Source organism: Ambystoma mexicanum, chromosome 2p, assembly GCF_040938575.1.
Source record: "Ambystoma mexicanum isolate Mex_15411 chromosome 2p, UKY_AmexF1_1, whole genome shotgun sequence".
Lineage (NCBI taxonomy): Eukaryota > Metazoa > Chordata > Amphibia > Caudata > Ambystomatidae > Ambystoma > Ambystoma mexicanum.
In genome coordinates, this window is record NC_090923.1 from 27,485,960 (window position 1) to 27,506,123 (window position 20,164).

Sequence of the window (20,164 nt, forward strand, 5' to 3'; positions counted from 1 at the left end):
GGATGCGCCATGCGCTGCTCACTCGATGCCAGATTTAATCCTACAGGCGTACCGCAAGCTGGAGCCCATTACCTTCTAACAGGGATAACTATCTAGGAGGACACAATGATGTACCGTGCACTGCTCACTCGTTGCCAGAATTATGGAGTCCTGGGCCACTAAATTCAAACATATGAGGATCTTTCAGGGTCGGGGGCAGGGGCTTTGCATTGAGTTGTCGGAGGATTATATGCAGGGATAGAATAGAGGGCTGACGGGGCTCCTATAGAAGTGTGAGCGTGTAAGAAGTTCCCCGGGGCACATAATCTTGTTACTTTGAGGAAACTATAAAACTATAAATGTTGTGAAATGTAAAAAGCATTCGCACAAAAAGGACTAACTTCAAACAACGGTGGTTGGACGATTACTCTTTATTAAGATTACAAGTCTCCCAAAAAGGCGTCTTGTGCTCCATGCTCTCCGTAGAACAATATTGGTGGCTTTCTGATGTGTGCCAAGATATGCAGTTTAACTTGAACATTAAACAAAAAAAGTCAACCCTATATAAAAAATAATCCATAGAATAAACCGTTCTTTTGTAAACAGGGCATCTAAGGTAGAAAACAGCAATTCCCTGTTCCAATTAATTATCATACCCGATTAACCTATGTCAAGGTCATGCAATTGAATTTTTCACTTCAATTTATTTTAAAAAAAGAAATCGACTTTAAAGGCACCCAGGCTGGGTTTGTTATTAGATCCTCTGTTTCACTTCTCCAGACTAACCATCTGCCTGCTCAGTTTTAAATTTTCGGTTCCTCTTTTGACACGTCTGTCTCAGTTGCCAAGAATCTCTTTTGGTCTCCTCTCCGACACTGCTGGAGCTCGACACAGCCACTTCGCCCTTTCATAGCTAGTTCACATCCCCTTTAGACTACCAGTTAAAGCGATGCTTCTTTCCAAAAGCCAAGATCACCCTAAAAGGTTCACTGCACCCCTACTAATTGATAGAGTGCTCCCCAACGCAACTATGACACTGGTGGGATAGTTGCTACCCCACGGCATGGGACCATTACTGTGCCTAACTTTATGAGTAATAGTGTTTTTCCTGCCACATTGACCAGTGTGTAACAAGCAGAGCAAACCTTTATCATTAAAGAGATATCTCACCTCCTGTCACTTTTACATTGATCCCGGCTTCTCCGAGTAGATGCAACCAATCATCAACTATTTTCTCTAACAAAATCTATTCTAGTCATTCTTACGGCGCTCTAACCTAGACTTGCTTCTTCCAACCCCTCATCCCCGCCACTTCAAGTCCATCATTGCATTTCTCAACTAACTTCTGATATTCTCCTACACCAACCTGCTCAACACAAATCTGGCACACTCCCGGACGCTTTAAATATTAAACTTGCCAAACTCCGTCAGTCTGAAACAAACCCTCCCTGTCTCATACATACTTTTTCAAAAAGGCTTTGGTTTGATCCCTGCTGAATAAACAGTGTTTGGATCCTGCTGTCCTCTCCAACTTCCGTCTGTTCGCTTTTCCTCCAGATCCTGCAAAGATCTGGGAAAATCGTAACCCAACAGCGTCTGCACCTTCTATGAAGATTCCGTTTCTTTCCATCCCTGATGAACAGCTAAATCAGCCCTCATCACAGTTCTGGACAGCATATGGCAGCTGATGGGGGGTGTGTATCTGCATTTTTATTTTTATTTATTTGGCATTTATAGAGCTCTTTACTCCAAAGCGCTGTACAAAAATGTTACAGTACCATCAAAATAAAGAGTGATTCAATTACAAACATTTTTAAGGAGAGATTTAGGACTGGAGAAGATAGTTCCTTAGAGAAGTACGGAAGGAAGAGTAGGAAGTAGTAGAGCACAGGGGGAAAGGGAGAGGGCTCCAGTGGAGCCAGGCAAGAAGAGAAAATGAGCGGAATCTAGATTGGGCACAAGGCGAGGAGGGACAGATGATAAGAACTGGTATTGAGAACAAAGGGAGCAAGTGGGGGCATAGAAGGAGGCCAAGGATGACAAATGGCTGAGAGCAAGGCGACAGAGGGATTTGAACACAATACAAAGAACATTTAATTTGAGCCAACATTAGAAAGAAAGCCAGCCAAGCGAAGACAGGTTGACAAATGGAATCAGGGGAAGATAGCCGATAGAGAAGGCGAATAGACTCATTGAAGAGGGATCAAACGAGAAAGAGGAAGACCAAAGAGAATAGTAGAACAGTAAAAAAGGCGAGAACAAATAATAGATCAGGAGATTGGTAGCGCCAAAGGTCAGCAAAGAAGGAGCTTTGAGAATATTAAAGAGATGGAAGCAACAAGAACGGGAAATAGCAGAAATGTGAAGGGAAAATGATAAGTCTGTCAAGGTAGAGGCAGAGATTATGAGCAGTCTTGGAAAGAGATAAATAATAAGGAGGAAAAAAGTCAGAGGATGGGTGAAAAAAAGGGGGGATAGTGGTGACTGGGAAGAAGAGAACTTTAGTTTTAGATGAGTTCAGGACAAAGAAGTAGTCTGACATCCAGGAATTGAATGTAAGCAAACGGGTCATTAAATTATTGTGGATATACGGAGTAAACGAAGAGACGGAGAGAAAAAGCGCTGTATCATCAGCATTTACAGTGGCGAGAAATCCCCAACCCCATAATAATTGCAGCAAGAGGAAAAGCAGAAAGAGACAAGAGAATGGGGCCAAGAGCAGAGACTCGGGGGACACAATGAAAAAGAGACAAGTTTTTGAGGAGGAACCAGGAACCGGAAAAGTATGGTTAGAGAACGAAGAACTAAACCAAGCAAGGACAGAGTCAGCAAATGGTTTCTTAAGAAGATCAATGTGAAAAGAGGTATTAAGGCGAGTGGTAAGATGGGAAACAATAGAAGGATACACTTTGTGTATTAGAGAAGAGGGAATAGGATACGAAGGTGAACCCGTGCGATGAGAGCAAGTCAGAAGAGATCTGTGCCGATACTCGAAGGCTATATGGCATTCCATATGGGGTACGGCATCACCCTCCTGGAACAACTTGAGGCGAGGCCTTTGGGATGTTGCTCTCTTAGACTGAAGGTGTTCCAGAATAAAGGAAGCAAACAGTCACATTTCCTTTGCATCCCTCACTTGTGGTGTTCTCCGGGGCTCTGCTCTGTCCCATCGTCTTCTTACCATTTACACTCAAACCTTGACCGAACTTTCACACTCTGTTTCCTATTCCACAGATATACCAAAGACACTCAACTCCTATCAGTTTGGATGGGACAATAGGATCTACTTGAGCTCTGTATCTGCATCTGTCAGGCTTCTGTTTGGACTAACCTTACGCTGAATACCAACAGAAAAGACAGTATGGCGGTGAGTGGATCTCCCAACTTCAGAATCGTTCCTTTTAATTGGACTTCCTGTCCTCATCCAGTCGCATCTATGAGCAACTTAGGCTTTGCTTGAACTACTCACTCCCTTTAGTTTCTAAAAAGTAGCAAGGCTGCTCATTTCTGTCCCCCTCTGCCCCCTCCTAGCAAATTCTTCCTTTCTGGTTTGCTTCTTCCTGCAGAGACGCAGTTACCAATGCCTCTGCTCTTGCCATCCCCAATACCATCTTGCGTAAACAGGAAATCATTCAAATCGCCAGTGCTCGGCTTGTTACCAACACTCCATGGCATTCACATTCTAAGCCAGCTGTTGGCTAATCCTGGATCAAACATTTTGGACACAAACAAAAAACATCTTAATATTATGCATTTTTGGTGAATTAAATGGTTGCAAACCTAATCGGTGGTTTTGGCAAACTGATGTAGGTGGTTTGTGATTAAATAGTATAATAAGAGCAGGAGTAGTTCCATTTCAGGATCGGTCTCGTCAGGTAGAGTATGGCGCAGACGTTTGAAAGAGCTGTAGAGGGAATAGTCTTCAGGAGAAGGAGAGGAGCAAATGAATAGGAGTGTGTTTACTGAGAGGGAGACAATTGAAATATACTGTGGTAGAGAGACAAATAGAAATGTTGAATAGGATTTGGCTGAGGGAGAGGTAGGAAAGTAAAGTCTTGCGACGACTCTGTCCTTCAAGGCACAATGAGACTCCATTTAGTGAAAGGAGTGGGTCAAAATGGACCCCAGTCAGATGAAACGGCGGAAGTCATTTTACACCCGCAAAGCCACCACCAGCCTAGATGCCTAGGCAAATGACTAAGAGGGTATATGGACTAATGGCTACCTTTGAGGTACCTTGCCTTACAAATCCTAAGGACTCCAAGGCAGGGCATTTAAGACATATCCACACTGAGGTCAGACTTCAGATTAAGCCTGGCCGAGGAAAATTACACTCCAAAAACACAGGGAAGCCAGCACAAAACAGAGGAGCTACCACATGTTGGAAAAATGTGGGCGTTTCTCCTACTGTTGAGGCAGAAAGAGTACTCCGATTACCAGGAGGACGGCCACAGCTGCAAAGCATGGAACACAAAACAGCCAGGCCACAAGAAATGGCGGTGCACAGTGACGAAAGATGCGACACGCGCCAGTCGACGTAAGGACCACTCAGAAGAAAAACGGACTCGAGGTCTGTGGGTGTATAATGTTGATGGCCTCAAAGGTTTGCAGCTGTGCCACCTTGAACCGCCCCATTCAGTTAGCAGGTTACGGCAATTTGAAAATCTGCCGATAGCGCGCTTGATGCAAAGCTTTGGCGAGAACTAAACCGTAAGAGTGCATTTAAATCGAGTAGGCTCAACGGCCATGCTGCACAAAGAGGTGTTAATGTGTGGTTACAAAGTAGTGATTTAGTCCCAGACACCAACAACGGGGATCCGTTTGTATAAGCTTGTGTGTCACAACTTTGTCCCCCTTACTGTATGGTATGGTAATGTTTGTTTATAAAGCACCTACACACAGGCAAGTGTTTCAAGGCGCTCAAGGAGCGAGGGAACAGGGGAGAAAAGCAACAGTCGTTCGGAGCCCTGGAATTTCTGAATGATGACCACGTCTGCCCAGGGCAGAGTAAGATAACACATAGGTCGGATGACAATTCTGAAGTTTTTCCAAGAGCATAGGGGTGACCCATACAGGGATGGAAGGAGAGGTGATCATCAAGCATGGTACGATCGGATCATGCAAATGCACAGACGATAAAGTCGGGGGAGGAGGAGTTCACATGCCACAGTAGGTTGTAAAACTGGGTAAGTGCTGAGAGATGCCAATTCTCAGTAGTGCAGAGGCAATGAGGCAAGTGTAGGCTCTGAGGTAAGTGCTGGAGGACTGAGGTGATCGAGGCGGCCAGTCAGCGTACGGAGTGGAAGAGGAGGGAGAGAAAGGTAGAGAGGAGAGAGAGAGGTAAGCAGGGTAGGGAGAGAGCGAAGGAAGCAGAGAAGGAGTGTCTGAAGGAGTTTCCAGAACTTAAGGAGGTCAGCCTCAAGACGGGGGAGGCTATTGCAGAGGGAGGCACCTGCTGAGGATAAGGATCCCCCTCCAAATCTCTGCTTAGAGAACCGGCTCACTCGCAGAAGGTGGGAGGTGGATGAGCGGAGGGCTCAGGAAGGACAGTATATTTAGGAAGGCAGCGGAGAAGATAGGTGGGTCCCAGGCCCCAGAAGGCCTTGTGGACGATGCAGTGGGTCTTGAATTTGATCCTTGCAGTCACAGGGAGCCAGTGGAGGGATTTCAGTGCCAGAGAGATGCGGGTCCTGGGATTTAGGCCAAAAATAAGTCTTGCAGTTCTGTTCTGGATGAGTTGCAGAGGGCGTAGAGCTGAGGTAGGTAGGTTGAGAAAGAAGCTGTTGCAGTAGTCCAGCCTTGAGAGAACCAGGGCTCTGGAGACAGTGAGCCTCTGGGGGAAGGTGAGAAAAGGAACGGTACCTCTGAGGAGGTGCAGCTGATAGTTGGACTTTTTAGAGATGTCAGAGATGTGGGTGGAGAAGGAGAGTGGAGTCGAAGATGACCCCAAGGTTTTTAGCTCACAAGTTGGTGTGGGCGCAGGGCCAAGGGAGGCCGGTCAGTTTGGGAAGGAGGGAGCAGGAGTCCCAATGCGACCAATCTAAGTCTTGCTGGCTTTGAAGCAGAAGTTGTTTGCAGCACACCATGACTGAATTGCAGACAGTCAGATATGAGAGATGTAGAGGAGGTGGCCGAGGGTAGCCTGAAGGAGAGTTGCGGGTCATCTGCTATAATACTGGAAATTAGAGGTGAAACTGGCAATCTCAAGTGCCAGGGTAGCCATGTAGATTTTGAAGAACCAGGGGGAGAGGTTAGAGCACTGGGGGACGCTGCAGGTTGAAAGAGTGGTAGTGGAGATCCTTCTAAAAACCACCCCGATCAGCCACTGCCATAGACATACTTGCCAACATTTGGACACTAAAAAGTATGTTTTCTCAGGCTGAAAAACTAGAATTAGCAGAACGGTTCAAATACAAGAAATAGCCACATGACATGTGACCTGTGACATCCGAAGTGATGAAATCATACGATAGGTGGCCCATGTCAGACCACAGGGAGCACGGGAGTGGCTGTATGACCTCTGACCCCAGATGACCTTGTGAGAAATAAATGAACGAAATGTGTGAGCAGTCAACACTGCGGCGACAATACCCACACAAACCTGTCTCTTCATCGTCAAACACATTGGTGGCAAAATCAAGAACAAAATGGGCCATCAGTAGCATAGCCTGCGACTGACTCAACGCCAGCCCTACCAACCTATCAAAGGCGACACTTACACTGATTTTGAGTGAGTCGTTCGGGCCTTTCAGAGGTACTGGCCAGACATGCGACTGCCTCTGTCCCAGCACTACCAGCCGTTAAGAGGCTCACACGACAGAGTAACCGCTCAGCTTTGTTACGTTTCCAGGGTTGAGCTGGCACATGCCTGTTCCTGCCAAGTTCTACATGACTTTCAGAAGCAGCAGCCCAGCATGTGACCTACTCTGCTCCAGCCCTACTGTCTTTCAGAAGCTCACAAGGCTCTCACCCCAACCATCCTCGCCGGTCAGGGCATTGGCTTGAAACGGGAGGCTTCTAATGTCCCTTTAGGCCAATCCTACTCTGTATGTGCCAGGTGACAGATCTGAGTTGGTTAAGGCGGGTGCTGTTGGATCAGTGTACCCTTGCAATTCACTGTTGGACACAGAAGCAGCTTTAGTTTTCACAACATTGCCAGCACATCTTTCAGACTAAACATCAGATTTCTGTGTATTTGTTATCTGTTAGATAACAAATAAACATCTTTAAAATGTTCTGGTTACTACTGTATGTGATCAGCACAGATAAAATGAGGGACATGTTGCCCAAATAGACAAATAATTGTTTAAGCTTGTTAGGCAGTTTTGGTAAAGTCCTGTCTGAGACAATACTTTAGAAAGTCTACCTTGTAGTAACAGGGGGGCACCCCCTTAGGGTCTAGCCTGCACTACCCAAATGTTTGGTAGCAATGGCAGAGCAGCCAGGCTTAGTTTAGGAGGGAGGAGGGCTGTAATGAGGCACACAGTACTCAGAGCATACACTTAGTTCAAGGAAACACACACTAGCAGTTATATAAAAACAAGCAATTATTGTATATACACTTAATCTGATATATTCAAAGTAAGCCAAGTACTATCACAAATAATAGTTGCACTATCCAAAGAATAAAACAGTTTTAAGAACGGTTTTAAAAGTAACACAAAGTAGAAACCTCTGAAGCAAGCATGGACACTTCAGACCAACGTGTATACCTTTAGCCCAACCTTATTGTAGTTGAGTCTCACAGAGTCAATGGGGCACTGTGGATCCAGTGACCCAAGGGCAGAGGAAGGAAAGGCAGACAAGCAGCAATCCAGGCAGAGTCTATGAAGAGTTCTTCAAGCTTGCAGAGAAGTAGCAGGAGATTTCCTTTGTATAGAGCACAACGGGTTGTCGCACCCCAATGTAGCTCAATGAAGGCCTGGGAGGGGGTGCAAGTAACAGCTTAACTGCAACCCTCCGAAGCACGAGAACAACAAAGCAGGCCCCAGGTCAGTATTAGGGGCTGGACATAAGCCTTCTAAGTGAAGAAGCTTGTGCAGCAGGACGGTTCCCATGGAGAGGCGACAGACCTCGGTTCAGGATTCTTGGTCTTGGCGACTGAAGAAAAGAATTTGTAATAGATCTGGCGGTTGCTCTCAAGTAGTTGGAAACCCAGCAGAAGATTTTCACAGAACTGGCTCATTATTGCCTTTTTCAAGGCTCAGTTGAAGGACGGTTGTCGTGAGGTAGACATTGCTTCGGTTTTCAGTCAGTCCCTGTCTCGGCTGAGGGGACTTTCAGCAGCGGGATCCAGTTTCTGGAGTTCCGGTAGGATGCCTGCAAAATTTCAAACGAAATCGCGCTTTGGTTGATGTTGCGCCATAAAATGGCACAGGAACCTGTGCATTGGGAAATTGCAGGCCTTGGAGGGCGCAGCTCTTCCAGGGAGGGCGCAACATGCAGTTTGTCTTGGGACTGGCTAGGCTCCCCAATCCAAAGGCAGGAAGTAATCCCCGTCGGGGCTTCCCTGTCGCACAGAAGTTGATGTATTTCTCAGGTCTTCAGTTCCAGTGGTCGCCTCTTGAATTTCTGCTATAGGGGCCTCATCTTTTATGCAGGAACACAGAGCCCACCAATCACCAGACATGCATTCATTCAAACTTGGAGGGTGGCTGTTCACTGGGGACCGCCAGCCTCTCCGCACAAACTGGTTCCAGGCCGGCACACTGCAGGACAAAGACCAGGGGCGTATTGGTCAACTCCCCATCCTACTGTCCATTCTGACACTCAGAGCCTGGACAGGCTTTCCAAGGGAAGGCCGCCAAAGACAAAAGACCCATGGAGACCTCCCTCACCCAAGAAGGTAGAAGGCTCAAGCAAGAAGACATCATCATGAACAGGGCTTAACAAAGTACAGTCACCATTTTAGGGAAATGGTGACTTTTACCGCAGCTGCGATGGTAGCCTGTGAGAAACGTCCAAAAAAAGTCATGCAACAAGGTGCACTGCCACCAGCGTGTCAGATGAACAGTAACTAAAGGTTACTGGCAAAAGGGTACGTTTCCCCTCAGCACTCCACGCAAGGTGGCGCGCGCTGCAATAATAAACTACAGATGCCAGAAAACATGGAGGAAAGCAGCTTCATTAAAAAGTATCAAGAAAGAGATACAAAGGGTTCCCACGGTCGGAGTAAAAGGAGGAGTGTGGAAAAAGGTTGCCACTCACTCTGGAGAATCAGTCAAAACATCCAATAGTCCAGCAAAAAAGTGCTGAGAATTCACTCAAGAAGGAAAATCTACCTAACAAAACTCTTCCCTCAGGCATTTTAAACAGATTCAGATTACTGCAGCTGTACAACAAAAGGTGACAGCATAAATTGAGAGACAGCCTTTTAACTTAGGACCCTGCCTGCTTGTTATCGTCAGAGGTGCAAAGCAGTTCTCCTTCTGGCCAAGTAGAAAACCAGTTATTTGTAGGCAACATCTGTAGGCGGTAGGACTGATGAGATAACACACTGGCCTACCACCTTGATTTGTACAGTTGTCGGTTATGCGTAGGCAGGGTGCCGGGGCCTCGGCGACTTTCCCGGACACATTTCATCTGTGTTTCAGACAGCCAACTACAGTGCATCTTTAATTGTTTGATGTGCAGAAAACGTGTGACATTTTCATGGAACAATAAATGTTATGCATGTTATGAATAAAAACAGGTAGCATACCAGTGTCAGAAAATTACTACAAGCATGTGACTATCACACAGGATCGTCTTGGGTGTGTACATTCTTTCGAAAACATTATTAAACTAATTATGCAGGAGCTCATGTTGACCAGTGGCAGGAGTGAAACAATGCAACTGCCTCGAGTCTTACATGTTCTTGAAATATGGTAGGCCTCGGTTTATAAACTGCACAGAGGTGACATGCATGTGCTAACAGTGCCAGGAATTAAGAGCATGGCTTGAGAGCTCGGATTCAGAATATTCTCATGACACTAGTGTGGATGTTTGCATTGCTAGCTTCGGGGTGTTTACACTTAATTGCGGTGGTAACCCCCATGTAAAGGACTGCGCGTGCATCCACGCACATGTACATGGCCGTCCTTGGGGGATGGGGATCACTCATTGGTTGGGAAGACAGATAAGAAGGCATGGGAATCCTGGCTTCCGGTGCCTTTTATCCAGCCCGAACAGTAAACCGGGCAGAAATGCCAGCCACTGGGTGGGTACAAGGGGGGGGGGTACGTGGAATTATGATCAAGCAATGGAGATTCAAGCCCCTCCCGCTACAACAAAATTAAACGTGAGCGAAGATGTTTAAAGATTTCCTGTGCGGAGCAGGGAAACACAGGCTGGATTTTACGCTCCGTGACACAGCTCCAGCTCGGAAATCCAGCCAAAATGGAGCAGCATGATAAAAAAAGAATACTTTTTTTTTTTAATTTTTTAATTCTCTACGTGGTTATTTTTCCCCAAAACTGCAGATTATTGTTGTCCAGCAAAAGAGAAAACATTTGCCTAGGTCCGGCTGTAACTCCCAATGGGAACATGGTGCAACCCTTGCTACCAAGCAACGCCGCGCTCGGCGCAAAAGGGGTGAAAATGTATAGAGAACACCTAGGATATGGGAGGCCAATTAAGAGGGTTCATATCGTGGAGACAGGTTCACATGTGTGAATTTCAAAAGATAGTTATGGAAACTGCAAGCGTATTTGCAAATTCCGACAGGGTCCTCCTTCCCTCCCCGCCCGCCCTAAGTGGTATAGCCGGATAAAAGCAATATCTGCTACTGACAAATACCACCTTAGGAAGACCAAACTCTCGAAGAAAAAATAAAAGTATCCTTCGTGCATAGGGACCCCTGAACTTGGCCCACCCCGAGACCCTGGAGTGGAATTCTGGCTGCCCCGCTGTTGACTCACTGCCGCATGGACTCGGCGGGCAGAGAGTTGTGGGGTGTGCAATAGTTACTGAGATTGGCCAATTTGATCAAATATAATTTATTTTGAGGTTTGCAACGGTTGGTTTTCCATCTGTTCAGAGGTTCTGCCTGGGAGCTGTAGTAGTAGAGGTGTTGGAGGTTGGAGGTTTCAACTCACTGTCAGAGGAAACCTCTGGGGAGGGTGGCAAGGAGGTTTGGGGGAAAAGGATTTTTAGAAAGGAGATTGAGGCCCAGCCTTGGAAGCCAGGAGAAAGATCACAGGTTTCTGAAGAGCTAAGTATCGGGAAAATGCAGCGCCTTCTTGTGATGTATAGTACACTAGAAGATAGATGCTTAATGACAGCACAGGATAGCTCAGACATGTATCCTATACTCACTGCACCACTAAAACGAAACCATACAAGTTGGCCTAAATACTTTTTGGCTATCTGGTGGCTGGTTTCTGACCCCCACCCAAAGAGTTCTGGGCGAGTCCTTATTCAAAACAAAAAGAAATGTCTCTTGATTTTCTTGAAGGCAAAACGATCTCTTTAATAAATTCAAACAGTGCGACACTTATTCCGTCTCTCAGAGTGTATTTGCCTCGGTGTCAATTATAGGTGCTCTGGACCCCCTTTGACCAGTATTCACAATACTTGATAATGGGCTCACAACCTTTGGCAATGTGTGGCGTCCCTTCCTTGTTCCCTCTTCCTGGAGTTGTGGGATTTCTGACCTCGTTGTGGAATTGGAATTGTTCCAGCCCGGCCTGGGCTCATCAACATTGCTGAGTAAAGCGCAACATTGCTGAGTAAAGAGCTTTCCTTTGGACACTCAGTCTGACCTGGTCTGAAGGCCTTCACAGCTGTGTGTATCCGTTTCTTCTCAGCCCTGCATGGGGTTATGGCTTTCTCAGCTCGTGGGGTATACAGATTATTAGCCCGTGTGGGCTCTGCTGTGGCATTATTGCCCTCCACCTGCTCTTGGTACTAGGTTGCGTACATTTCTTCCAGCTGCAGTGCTCATTCAGGCCTTTGGTGTCTCTGTCCAGCACAGTTCCATGTCTCAGACATGGCTCCAGTCGGGTTTCTCTCTGCGGTTTCTACATTTTTGGACCTACGGGTTCTGGACGTCACTTCAGCGGGATGTCGACCCGCTGCTTCGTGCTTGGCGGTACTAGCGGGCTCTCCATCTTACATCAAGTGTCAGTGTTTTCCGCTGGCTTCCTAGACTCTCCGCCACTAAGTTGACATTGTGATTCCTCCTTCCTGTAATTCCTGTGAAGGAGGGACTCTCTCCTTCACGGTAGCACAGGCTGGCGTTTCTGGCTCTCCGGCTGCTTCTCCTCCTCAGTATTGAAGTCCGCGGTTTTTTATGTTCCCTCTGGGAACTAAAAGGTGAGAGTACATTGGTTCCGTTCTCCACAAACAGGAGGTAACAAGTTTGGGTCAGAAACCAAGTCTTCCACTATTAAAAGGGCCATGTACTCCCTCTCCTCCATGTACAGAAATAATACTTGGAACTGGAACTGGCGAGAAAAGGGAGGTGGAATAAAACTCTTACATGAGCATTTCTTGTCCTCATAAGAAGGGGTCATCCCCAATGGGATCCCACGTGCCCATGGCCCTATGAAGGGTTATCCGTAGCGGGCTCCCCTCCCTAGTGCCAAAGGGTGCGTCTCCCACTTGGGGAGATTGGGAGAAGGGACGAATTCCTGGGATTCGTCACACCAACCAGGCGTCCAAGGTACCTTCAAAGCCAAGATGTGGGAGTCTGATTGAGAAAAGGATAGGCAACTGTGTCAAAGGCATCAGAGAGACCAAGAAAAGAGTAAGGAAGTCAGAGGAGAGCCATAGAGACAAGGTCGAGACTCAGTGAAGTGTGTGCTGTGGAGCTTTCTTGGCTCCGATTCTGGTGTCAATGCTCATTCATAACAAATAATTCAGCCAACACACCTAACAGAACTCTGCAGCGTTGCACCCACTGCAATACTGCGGCCACTTCAGCGTGGCAGTGCCATACATAAGGCAGGTTTTATTTCAACTAGTGAGGGAAGCAGATTGCATCTGAAAGCGCCATTAAAACAAAAGGCCTAACTGCTGAGCTTTAATCAAGTCTATGCAAAAAGGACTAGAATACTCGTCCTTACCACTTACGGGGTTAAGACAGATGGAGAATCTGATCAATAACAACTGCTCCCATCAGTTACAGCCAGGGCTAGGAGTTACTGCGCGGCGTAAAGTGCGTCTGACTCCAGTGAGAAATGCCTGTGCTCTCGCTTCGCGCTATCTTGGCCTCCTGTACAACGGCCGGGACCCCAACTAACGCTGCCATGACAACAGAAAACAATCATTCACTCTACGCATGCGCGGGGCTATTCATACTAGCCCCACACGCATGCGCACCAGATCACTCAACGATACAGCTCTGCCGTGGCTGCTGGAGAGACCCGCGGTCTGACGATACGCAGACCCCAGTGGTCCATTTGTGCTACTAGGCAGAATTCGCTTTCAGGTAAGAACTTGAGAGATCTAGAGCCCCTTGCAGGATGGCCTCGACCCTAGATTGTCCTCCATCCATTTGCAGAGCCACTCTCACCTCCTTTTGTTGTTGTTGCCATATTTTATCTCCATGTAGCCCCGCATTTGTCCGCACAAGACTAACTGCTACAGAGAAAAGGCTCCAAGTGCGTAGTTCGTTTGTACTTCTTCGCCCTCGCGGAAAACCGACATTCCGCTATGTTACATACAGGTATAGCCACTTATGTGCATTTCTCTTTACAATGCGTTTTTCATGAGATATGTACCTCTAAAGAGTGGCCATTATACCTGGTAACTTTGCTCCTCTTGTGCTGTTCCACTATTCTACTCTAGGTTCACATACCTTGTGGTGACATTCCCTGCTAACTTCCAGATCCAATTCTTCTGAAGCTGTATTCTCCACATGACAGCAGTATTTCCCCTGCAAGAGTAAGACCTGAAATTGTGAATACAGGACTCCGTCCCTTCGCAGCCATGCCTAGCGGCCCCCTTCCCACAGGTTAGCCTTTACGCAGTTCCAATTTTTACATATCAGACCATGGCTGACGTTGTTGTTACATTACAAGTATTCTCTATTATGACTACATGATAGGCAGCAATGCTTCACCTTGTAAGCATTTCTTGTTTTTAACAGGATTTGAGACTTCATATAGATCTCATCGACCTTTCCCCACTTTTCTTTCTTTCTTTCCATTTTTCTTTCAGAGATCTCCATACCGGAGGCCCAGACGAAGGCGTTCTAACAACCAGCGGAAACGCCCCAAGACTAAGCACTTATCATGCTTCATTGTCCTTTCCAACTAGATAGGGGGCCCCTCCCCCTGGCATAGACCGATGGTTTTTGGTCCTCTGTTTGTTGAATTTGATCTGCACCCTGGTTTGATCCTTTCGACCCTCAAAGTATAGCTAGGCAACTGGTGTACCCTTGCGATACCTGAGGACCGACAAATCGGGTTTCCCTTGCATTTTTTCTTACTTCTTTTTGTTTACATTGCTAATATGCATTTTTGGATTAACAAGTTTGGTCCTGCCCTAACTGAGCTCAATTTAGCTCGCTAAATTTAAATTCAATTTTCAAGGCACTCAGAGTAAAGCCGGGTTAGTAACCAGCCTTTGATAAAACTTGGGGACCAAACACTTGGACATTATATTTTTCTACCTGTGTTGTATAAATGTTGAACCGTTTTTTGGTATAAATGTAAACATTCTCCATTGTCTTTTTTACATGTTGCACAATGTTTCTTGCATCACTCAAATGATACTAACTCACTAATTATGTGATCATTTGACAACACAAATATTCTTTTGAGAAACAATTTTCTTCTTTTTTGTTATACTGTATTGATGTCCTTTCTTTCGTTTAAAGCAAGTCTGTTATTGTTTATGAAGTGTGGTTAAAATAGAACATGAACAATCAATAAATTGAACAAAATAATTACTATTATACCAATGAGGGATCTGTGCCTTATTTGTCACACGTGGTGATCTGATCAAAATCATTCAGACACCCCAACATAAGGGTAGTGTCTACAATTAGATCTGTGGTTGGAGCCTCCTTCTTTGTTCCCTGGTGAGAAATGGACCATCATGTGGTTTATTAGCAGAGAAGAAGTCGACAGGAAATGATTGCGGCTTACCTCGATGAAAAAGCTCCTCCGCCAGCGCCGCTGTGATGCCGTCGATTTCCTGAAAATAACAAGCACCACATTAACAATCATCAATAAATCGCTATTAACCACACATCCCAAACCACACATCCCACCTGCTAATCGTTTGTGGCAAAGAGGGGGATGCCCATTGAAACACTTGGGGATCTTCTGGGAGACAACACTCATACTGATGGAAATAAATATTTTGGTTTTTCTATTTTTAAAGGAATGCTCCAAGAGTGATGGACATGATGGCTGGCCTTCTTGGTGTCCTATCCATCATCTGTGGAGCACAAGACGTTTACAAAGAAGACCACAAGTAGTATCAAGGGAGGATATTTCTCCTCACCGCCGAGGCCACTTCAGCCACATCTGTGTGGAAACCCTCAGTCTGATAAGATTTGTGATTATGATAAACTCTTGAGCTGTGATATCAGTTCAGTCGCTGCTGCCTTAACAGGTATAAAATGTTAGCCAAGATTTACAAAGGGTTTATGTCATGCATCCTGCCCCGTGCCCCCCACGACTGAGGGTTTCTTGTCCCAACCTGCAGGGCATCCAAACATGTCCGCAACATCTCCTGCTTGTAGACTGACAGTACCTAATAGTGACTACCTGGCATTCAGTTGATGCAAGGACTGAGGGGGCAACTCCTCAAGCATGGACTGAACCACCAAATGGGAAAGAGATCCGACGATGAAGGACCTGCTTCTCCATATTATATCTGTGGATGGACACTTCCGCAGACAGGACCGTTCACGGTAAGGGGTTTCCCTTCCGTTGCCAGATGCAGATTCTGGTAGAGGAGTTTAGACACCTTCACAGCACGAGCTCAATCAATTTTCTGCAGCGAATACAGGTGTAATTCTTAAAGGGGACGTTCACTCAAAAATGTTATGGTTTTAAAATATTTCCCATAAGTAAAATATTTGCTAACATTCATTTTTTTCACGCTCCCATGAACACTAATCTGCAAAATGTGCCTCCAAGTCCTGTTTTTTGATTACTTGGAGGCATCCATTTTGCATACAGATAAACAGGGTAATTCATAGAATTTCGCACAAAAGTGGCGCACGCGTCTGGCGCACAGTGTGCGCGTGCAAATGTCGGCGCCAGCCGCGTGCGCTGAAATAGATATCCGCGCACAGCATATTCATGGATTTTAGCCTTCAAAACCAGCCGTGGCGCAGCGACCCTGCAGCACGCCAGTTACGCCCCCAAGAACTCCCTTGCGCAAGTTAAATCCATCAAAATTCCCAATTCAGCGCAAAGGGCTGCGCTAACCCTGAACCAGTATACAGGGCTGGCAAACGGCAAACGCCGAGCGGGGAACGTGTATTACTGGGGTGCGCAGCAAGTTCCACATGCGATTTCAGCAGGGTACGTGTATTTCTGGGGTGCGGGGAAGTTCCACACGCAATTTCATCAGAGTACGTGTATTTCTGGGGTGCGGGCAAGTTTCACACGCGATAGGCCCTGTGCGAATGGGGGGGAAGTGTATTTCGGGAGTGCAGGGGAGTCCTACACGTGAATTGGCAAAGTGGGTCCTCCCAGGTGTTCCCTCTACACCCTCCATGGCCCCTGCAGGCAGACCACACCACAGGGGACTACCCTGCACCCCTGGTCATGTCCCGCAGGCAGCCCATCCACCATGGGCATGCCCCCCCAGTCAAGCCACATGTCACCTTGCACTAGTGATCACCAACGCATTACCCCCTTGCACCCCACCCCCCAGCAGTGCAGGGCACCTGCCAGCAGGCCCCCACTCATGTCCCCTCACACCCCCACCCCCCAGCACTGAGGGGCACTTGCCAGCAGGCCCCCACTCATGTCCCCTTGCACCCCCACCCCCCAGCACTGAGGGGCACCTGCCAGCAGGCCCCCACTCATGTCCCCTTGCACCCCAACCCCCCAGCAGTGCAGGGCACCTGCCAGCAGGCCCCCACTCATGTCCCCTTGCACCCCCACCCCCTCCCAGCAGTGCAGGCCACCTGCCAGCAGGCCCCGACACATGTCACCCAGCCAACACGTCATCACAATCTAGATCCCTAGCCCTTATGGCCAGCCTCCACATGCCAAAGACCCACTCAAGTATTGCATCCACCCACATAGAAATGCAAATTACATGATACAACCCCAATGGCATGTATGTAAATGAACACATGTCCATCACACACATACAATGGGTGCAACTGAATGTCAAAACACATATCTCATTGGTTTCATACATGTCATGATGATACCACAAATGGAAGTATAAATAAATATTAAAGATAACGAACGTAAATCAAAATAAACACAACAATGGGAATAACAAAAGAAATGGTCCATGTCCGATAAATTATGAAAATCAAGAAAACATAAGCAAAAGAAATCCAAAAAGAAATGTTCAAAAAATCAAATCCAAGGGAAAATAAAAAGTAAAATCCATTGCTCCATGGAAAAGTCAAAAAAGAAAAAGCCGACAAATGCACACTCCAACTATTTACAAGGATGAAATCCTGGGTCCATGAGCCCAACTGTCCAAAGGAAACCTACAAAAAAGCCTACAGAAGAAACAACTATGTACAAAAATGTGGGGCATAGTCCATGCGCCATGCGCCCCAAAGGAAAGAAACAAAGAACGGAAACTTAACACTAATGAACTATATACGATGGCGGCGGGCAAGTCCAACGGCTCACTGGTTGATGTCATGGGCCAGGGCATCTTCGAACTACCTGATCAATGGCTTGGAGGCGGGCATGTTCACTGGCCCCGAGGTCTCGCAGAGATAATGCGGTGTCCAGCTCCAACTCCCTGCGAATACCCTCGAGGCACTCAGCCCGCCTCAGCGCCCTGCGCATGGAGTTCTCCGCCCTGACCATTGTGAGCCGTTCCTCCTCCGCCCGCTCCGCACCTATCTGCTGGCCCAACCGCTGCCACACGGAAGACACTCCCATTCCAGGGTTCTCCTGCCCTCCGGTCGATGCCTGCCGATGCCTGCCCCTCTGATGTAGATGGCCCCGAGCCATGATGCCTCCCACGTCGAGCCTGCCGCTGCCTCCGACGCAACTGCCTCTGCCAGCACGACGGCATCCAAGCTGATGGAATCCACCGACGCCGTCGTGCACATGCCCTGCCCGATGATGCCGGCACATCCTCCATCTGCTGGGGTCCAGTTGCTGGTGTGTCCACCCCTGCTGGACCTCCGACTCCCGACTGTGGCAGGGATGGGAGCCCCACCGAGCTGGCTGCGTTGATCGGGGCAGGTCCACAGGGGGCCCTGGTGGCATCTGGGCCGGAAGACGGTGTGATGCTGGAAATGCATCGGAGGGACAGGGCCTCTGTATCCTTGTCTTTTACTGCTTTTCATCGTGTGTTCGGTCGTGTTTTCCGCGCAGGAGTTCATGTGGGGCTCCTGGCGGTGCAGCTCTCTTTCTTTGGTTTGGTGAACGGACTCGTGGGATACCCTTATGGCACCCATGGTTGGGGGTACAACCCTGTGCCCCTAGTGTATGTTTTTGGGCACCTGTGGGTGGCCCACAGAGCAGGGTATGGGCTGAATTTGATACCCCGGCCCTGCCATTGGGATCAGTTGATTCCTCATGGAAAACAAGATGGCCCCGGTGACCTCTTGCTTTCCATTACCCATTACCTTGTTTTCCCAAAGTCCTGGGAAGCCCCGACTCTGTCCCTTCCCCCTGACTGGCTGTTGGATGGAAGTGCATCAACATATATGGTGTTGTTGTGAAGGCCCAGTCAGACTAGCTGGAGCCTTCCCGGTGATGTATGTTGTGGATACCTCCTGTGGGTGGGACCTGGGTGAATAGAGTGTGACGAATACGCATTCTGTGTTGTGCAGCTTGGAGTGTTGAATGGCTCGGTACTTGTCCCAATACACATAAGTTGTTGTGAGTGTCTGCAGAGAAGTGAATGGCCTGAATATCTCGTGTGCCTGATTGGCAGCCTGCCTGCATGAATGTCCATAGTCGTGATTGGATGCTTGAGTGTGACCCAGCAGAATGAATGGGAGATCAACAGTATATCTGGGGACCTCTCACTGCTAGGAATCGTGTTCAGAAGCTGAAGTCCACTACGACGAGTAACCGGATTAACTGACGCTTGACCTTGAAGCCCTGCTGGACGAGAAGAATTGCTGCTGCTCTCCTTCACAATCTGAAAGCTGCTGTGCCTCCAAGGACTGACCCAGAGAGGACCTGGTAAGGCGCCCTCATCCCGAGCTACGAGGGACCATCGTGCACAGCTGATCTTTGCCAATGCTCCCTGGTAGACAGACCTTTGACAGGCTGCCGACCCGATACGGGGACTGCTGCGGAACTCCAAGGAGAAGCACCCGGACTGTTGTCCGCCACTGTCGACGACCGCCGTCACTGACCGGAGCCGCCGTGCTCCCGTTTGCCTAAGAACTTCAACTGATCGGACGCTCTCGTCTGCATCGGCATCCGCTTGTCTCTCGCTGGAAAAGGCCCGACCGTCGACGCGCCGAGGAGCATCCACCGGTGGGTTTCCCGCCACCTACAGACTGCAGAGACGCTGACGACTCGACGCCCTTGCTGGGCCACAGTTCTTCATCATCTCTTTGTGGTCGGTCCAGAACTATCGTCACCGAGGTGCCCCTGCTCGCCTCTTCCTTGCAGGACGCCAATGCTCTGTCTTCGATGAGCACCGCTAGAAACGAAGCTGTCACTTCCCTGCCGTAGTTCACCCTGTTCACTGTCGGACGTTCGACGACCCGTGACTCCCGCCTTAAAGGGAGGGCACTCAAGAAGGGCCGTCGATTCCCCGACACCGAACGCCAAGTTCCCCGACACCTCTCGACGATCCGTGGCTCCCGCCTGAAAGGGAGGCACTCAAGAAGGATCGGTCGACGCATCGTCAGAGAACTCTACTCCACCAGGTACATTGGGGGGGTAAAACCTTAATAGGAAGAAATAAGACTATCAGACAATATATAGACTGGGCTTGTGCTATATATCTTTATTTACAGGTTGCCCAGGTGGGGGGGGGATCTCCACACAGAACTGCACCTAGTGGTAGGGGTCAGCATTCTGCCTATTGTTTCAACCATCTTACGTTCCTGCCTATCTCTATTGCTGGT

At 47.9% G+C, this 20,164-nt stretch overlaps 1 protein-coding gene across 6 annotated transcripts in view; it reads right to left on the minus strand.

Annotated features, from left to right (window-relative positions):
• NISCH (nischarin) overlaps positions 1–20,164 on the minus strand; it is a 441,586-nt gene that overhangs the window by 363,641 nt on the left and 57,781 nt on the right. For 5 of the 6 annotated variants that reach the window (XM_069643185.1, XM_069643184.1, XM_069643187.1 and 2 more), the window contains exon 4: positions 15,054–15,102. In XM_069643185.1, coding sequence (XP_069499286.1) covers positions 15,054–15,102 — 49 coding nt within the window. Of the gene's footprint in view, positions 1–13,759; positions 13,831–15,053; positions 15,103–20,164 lie in introns of those variants that run through there. The other variant, XM_069643186.1, reaches the window with a different exon arrangement.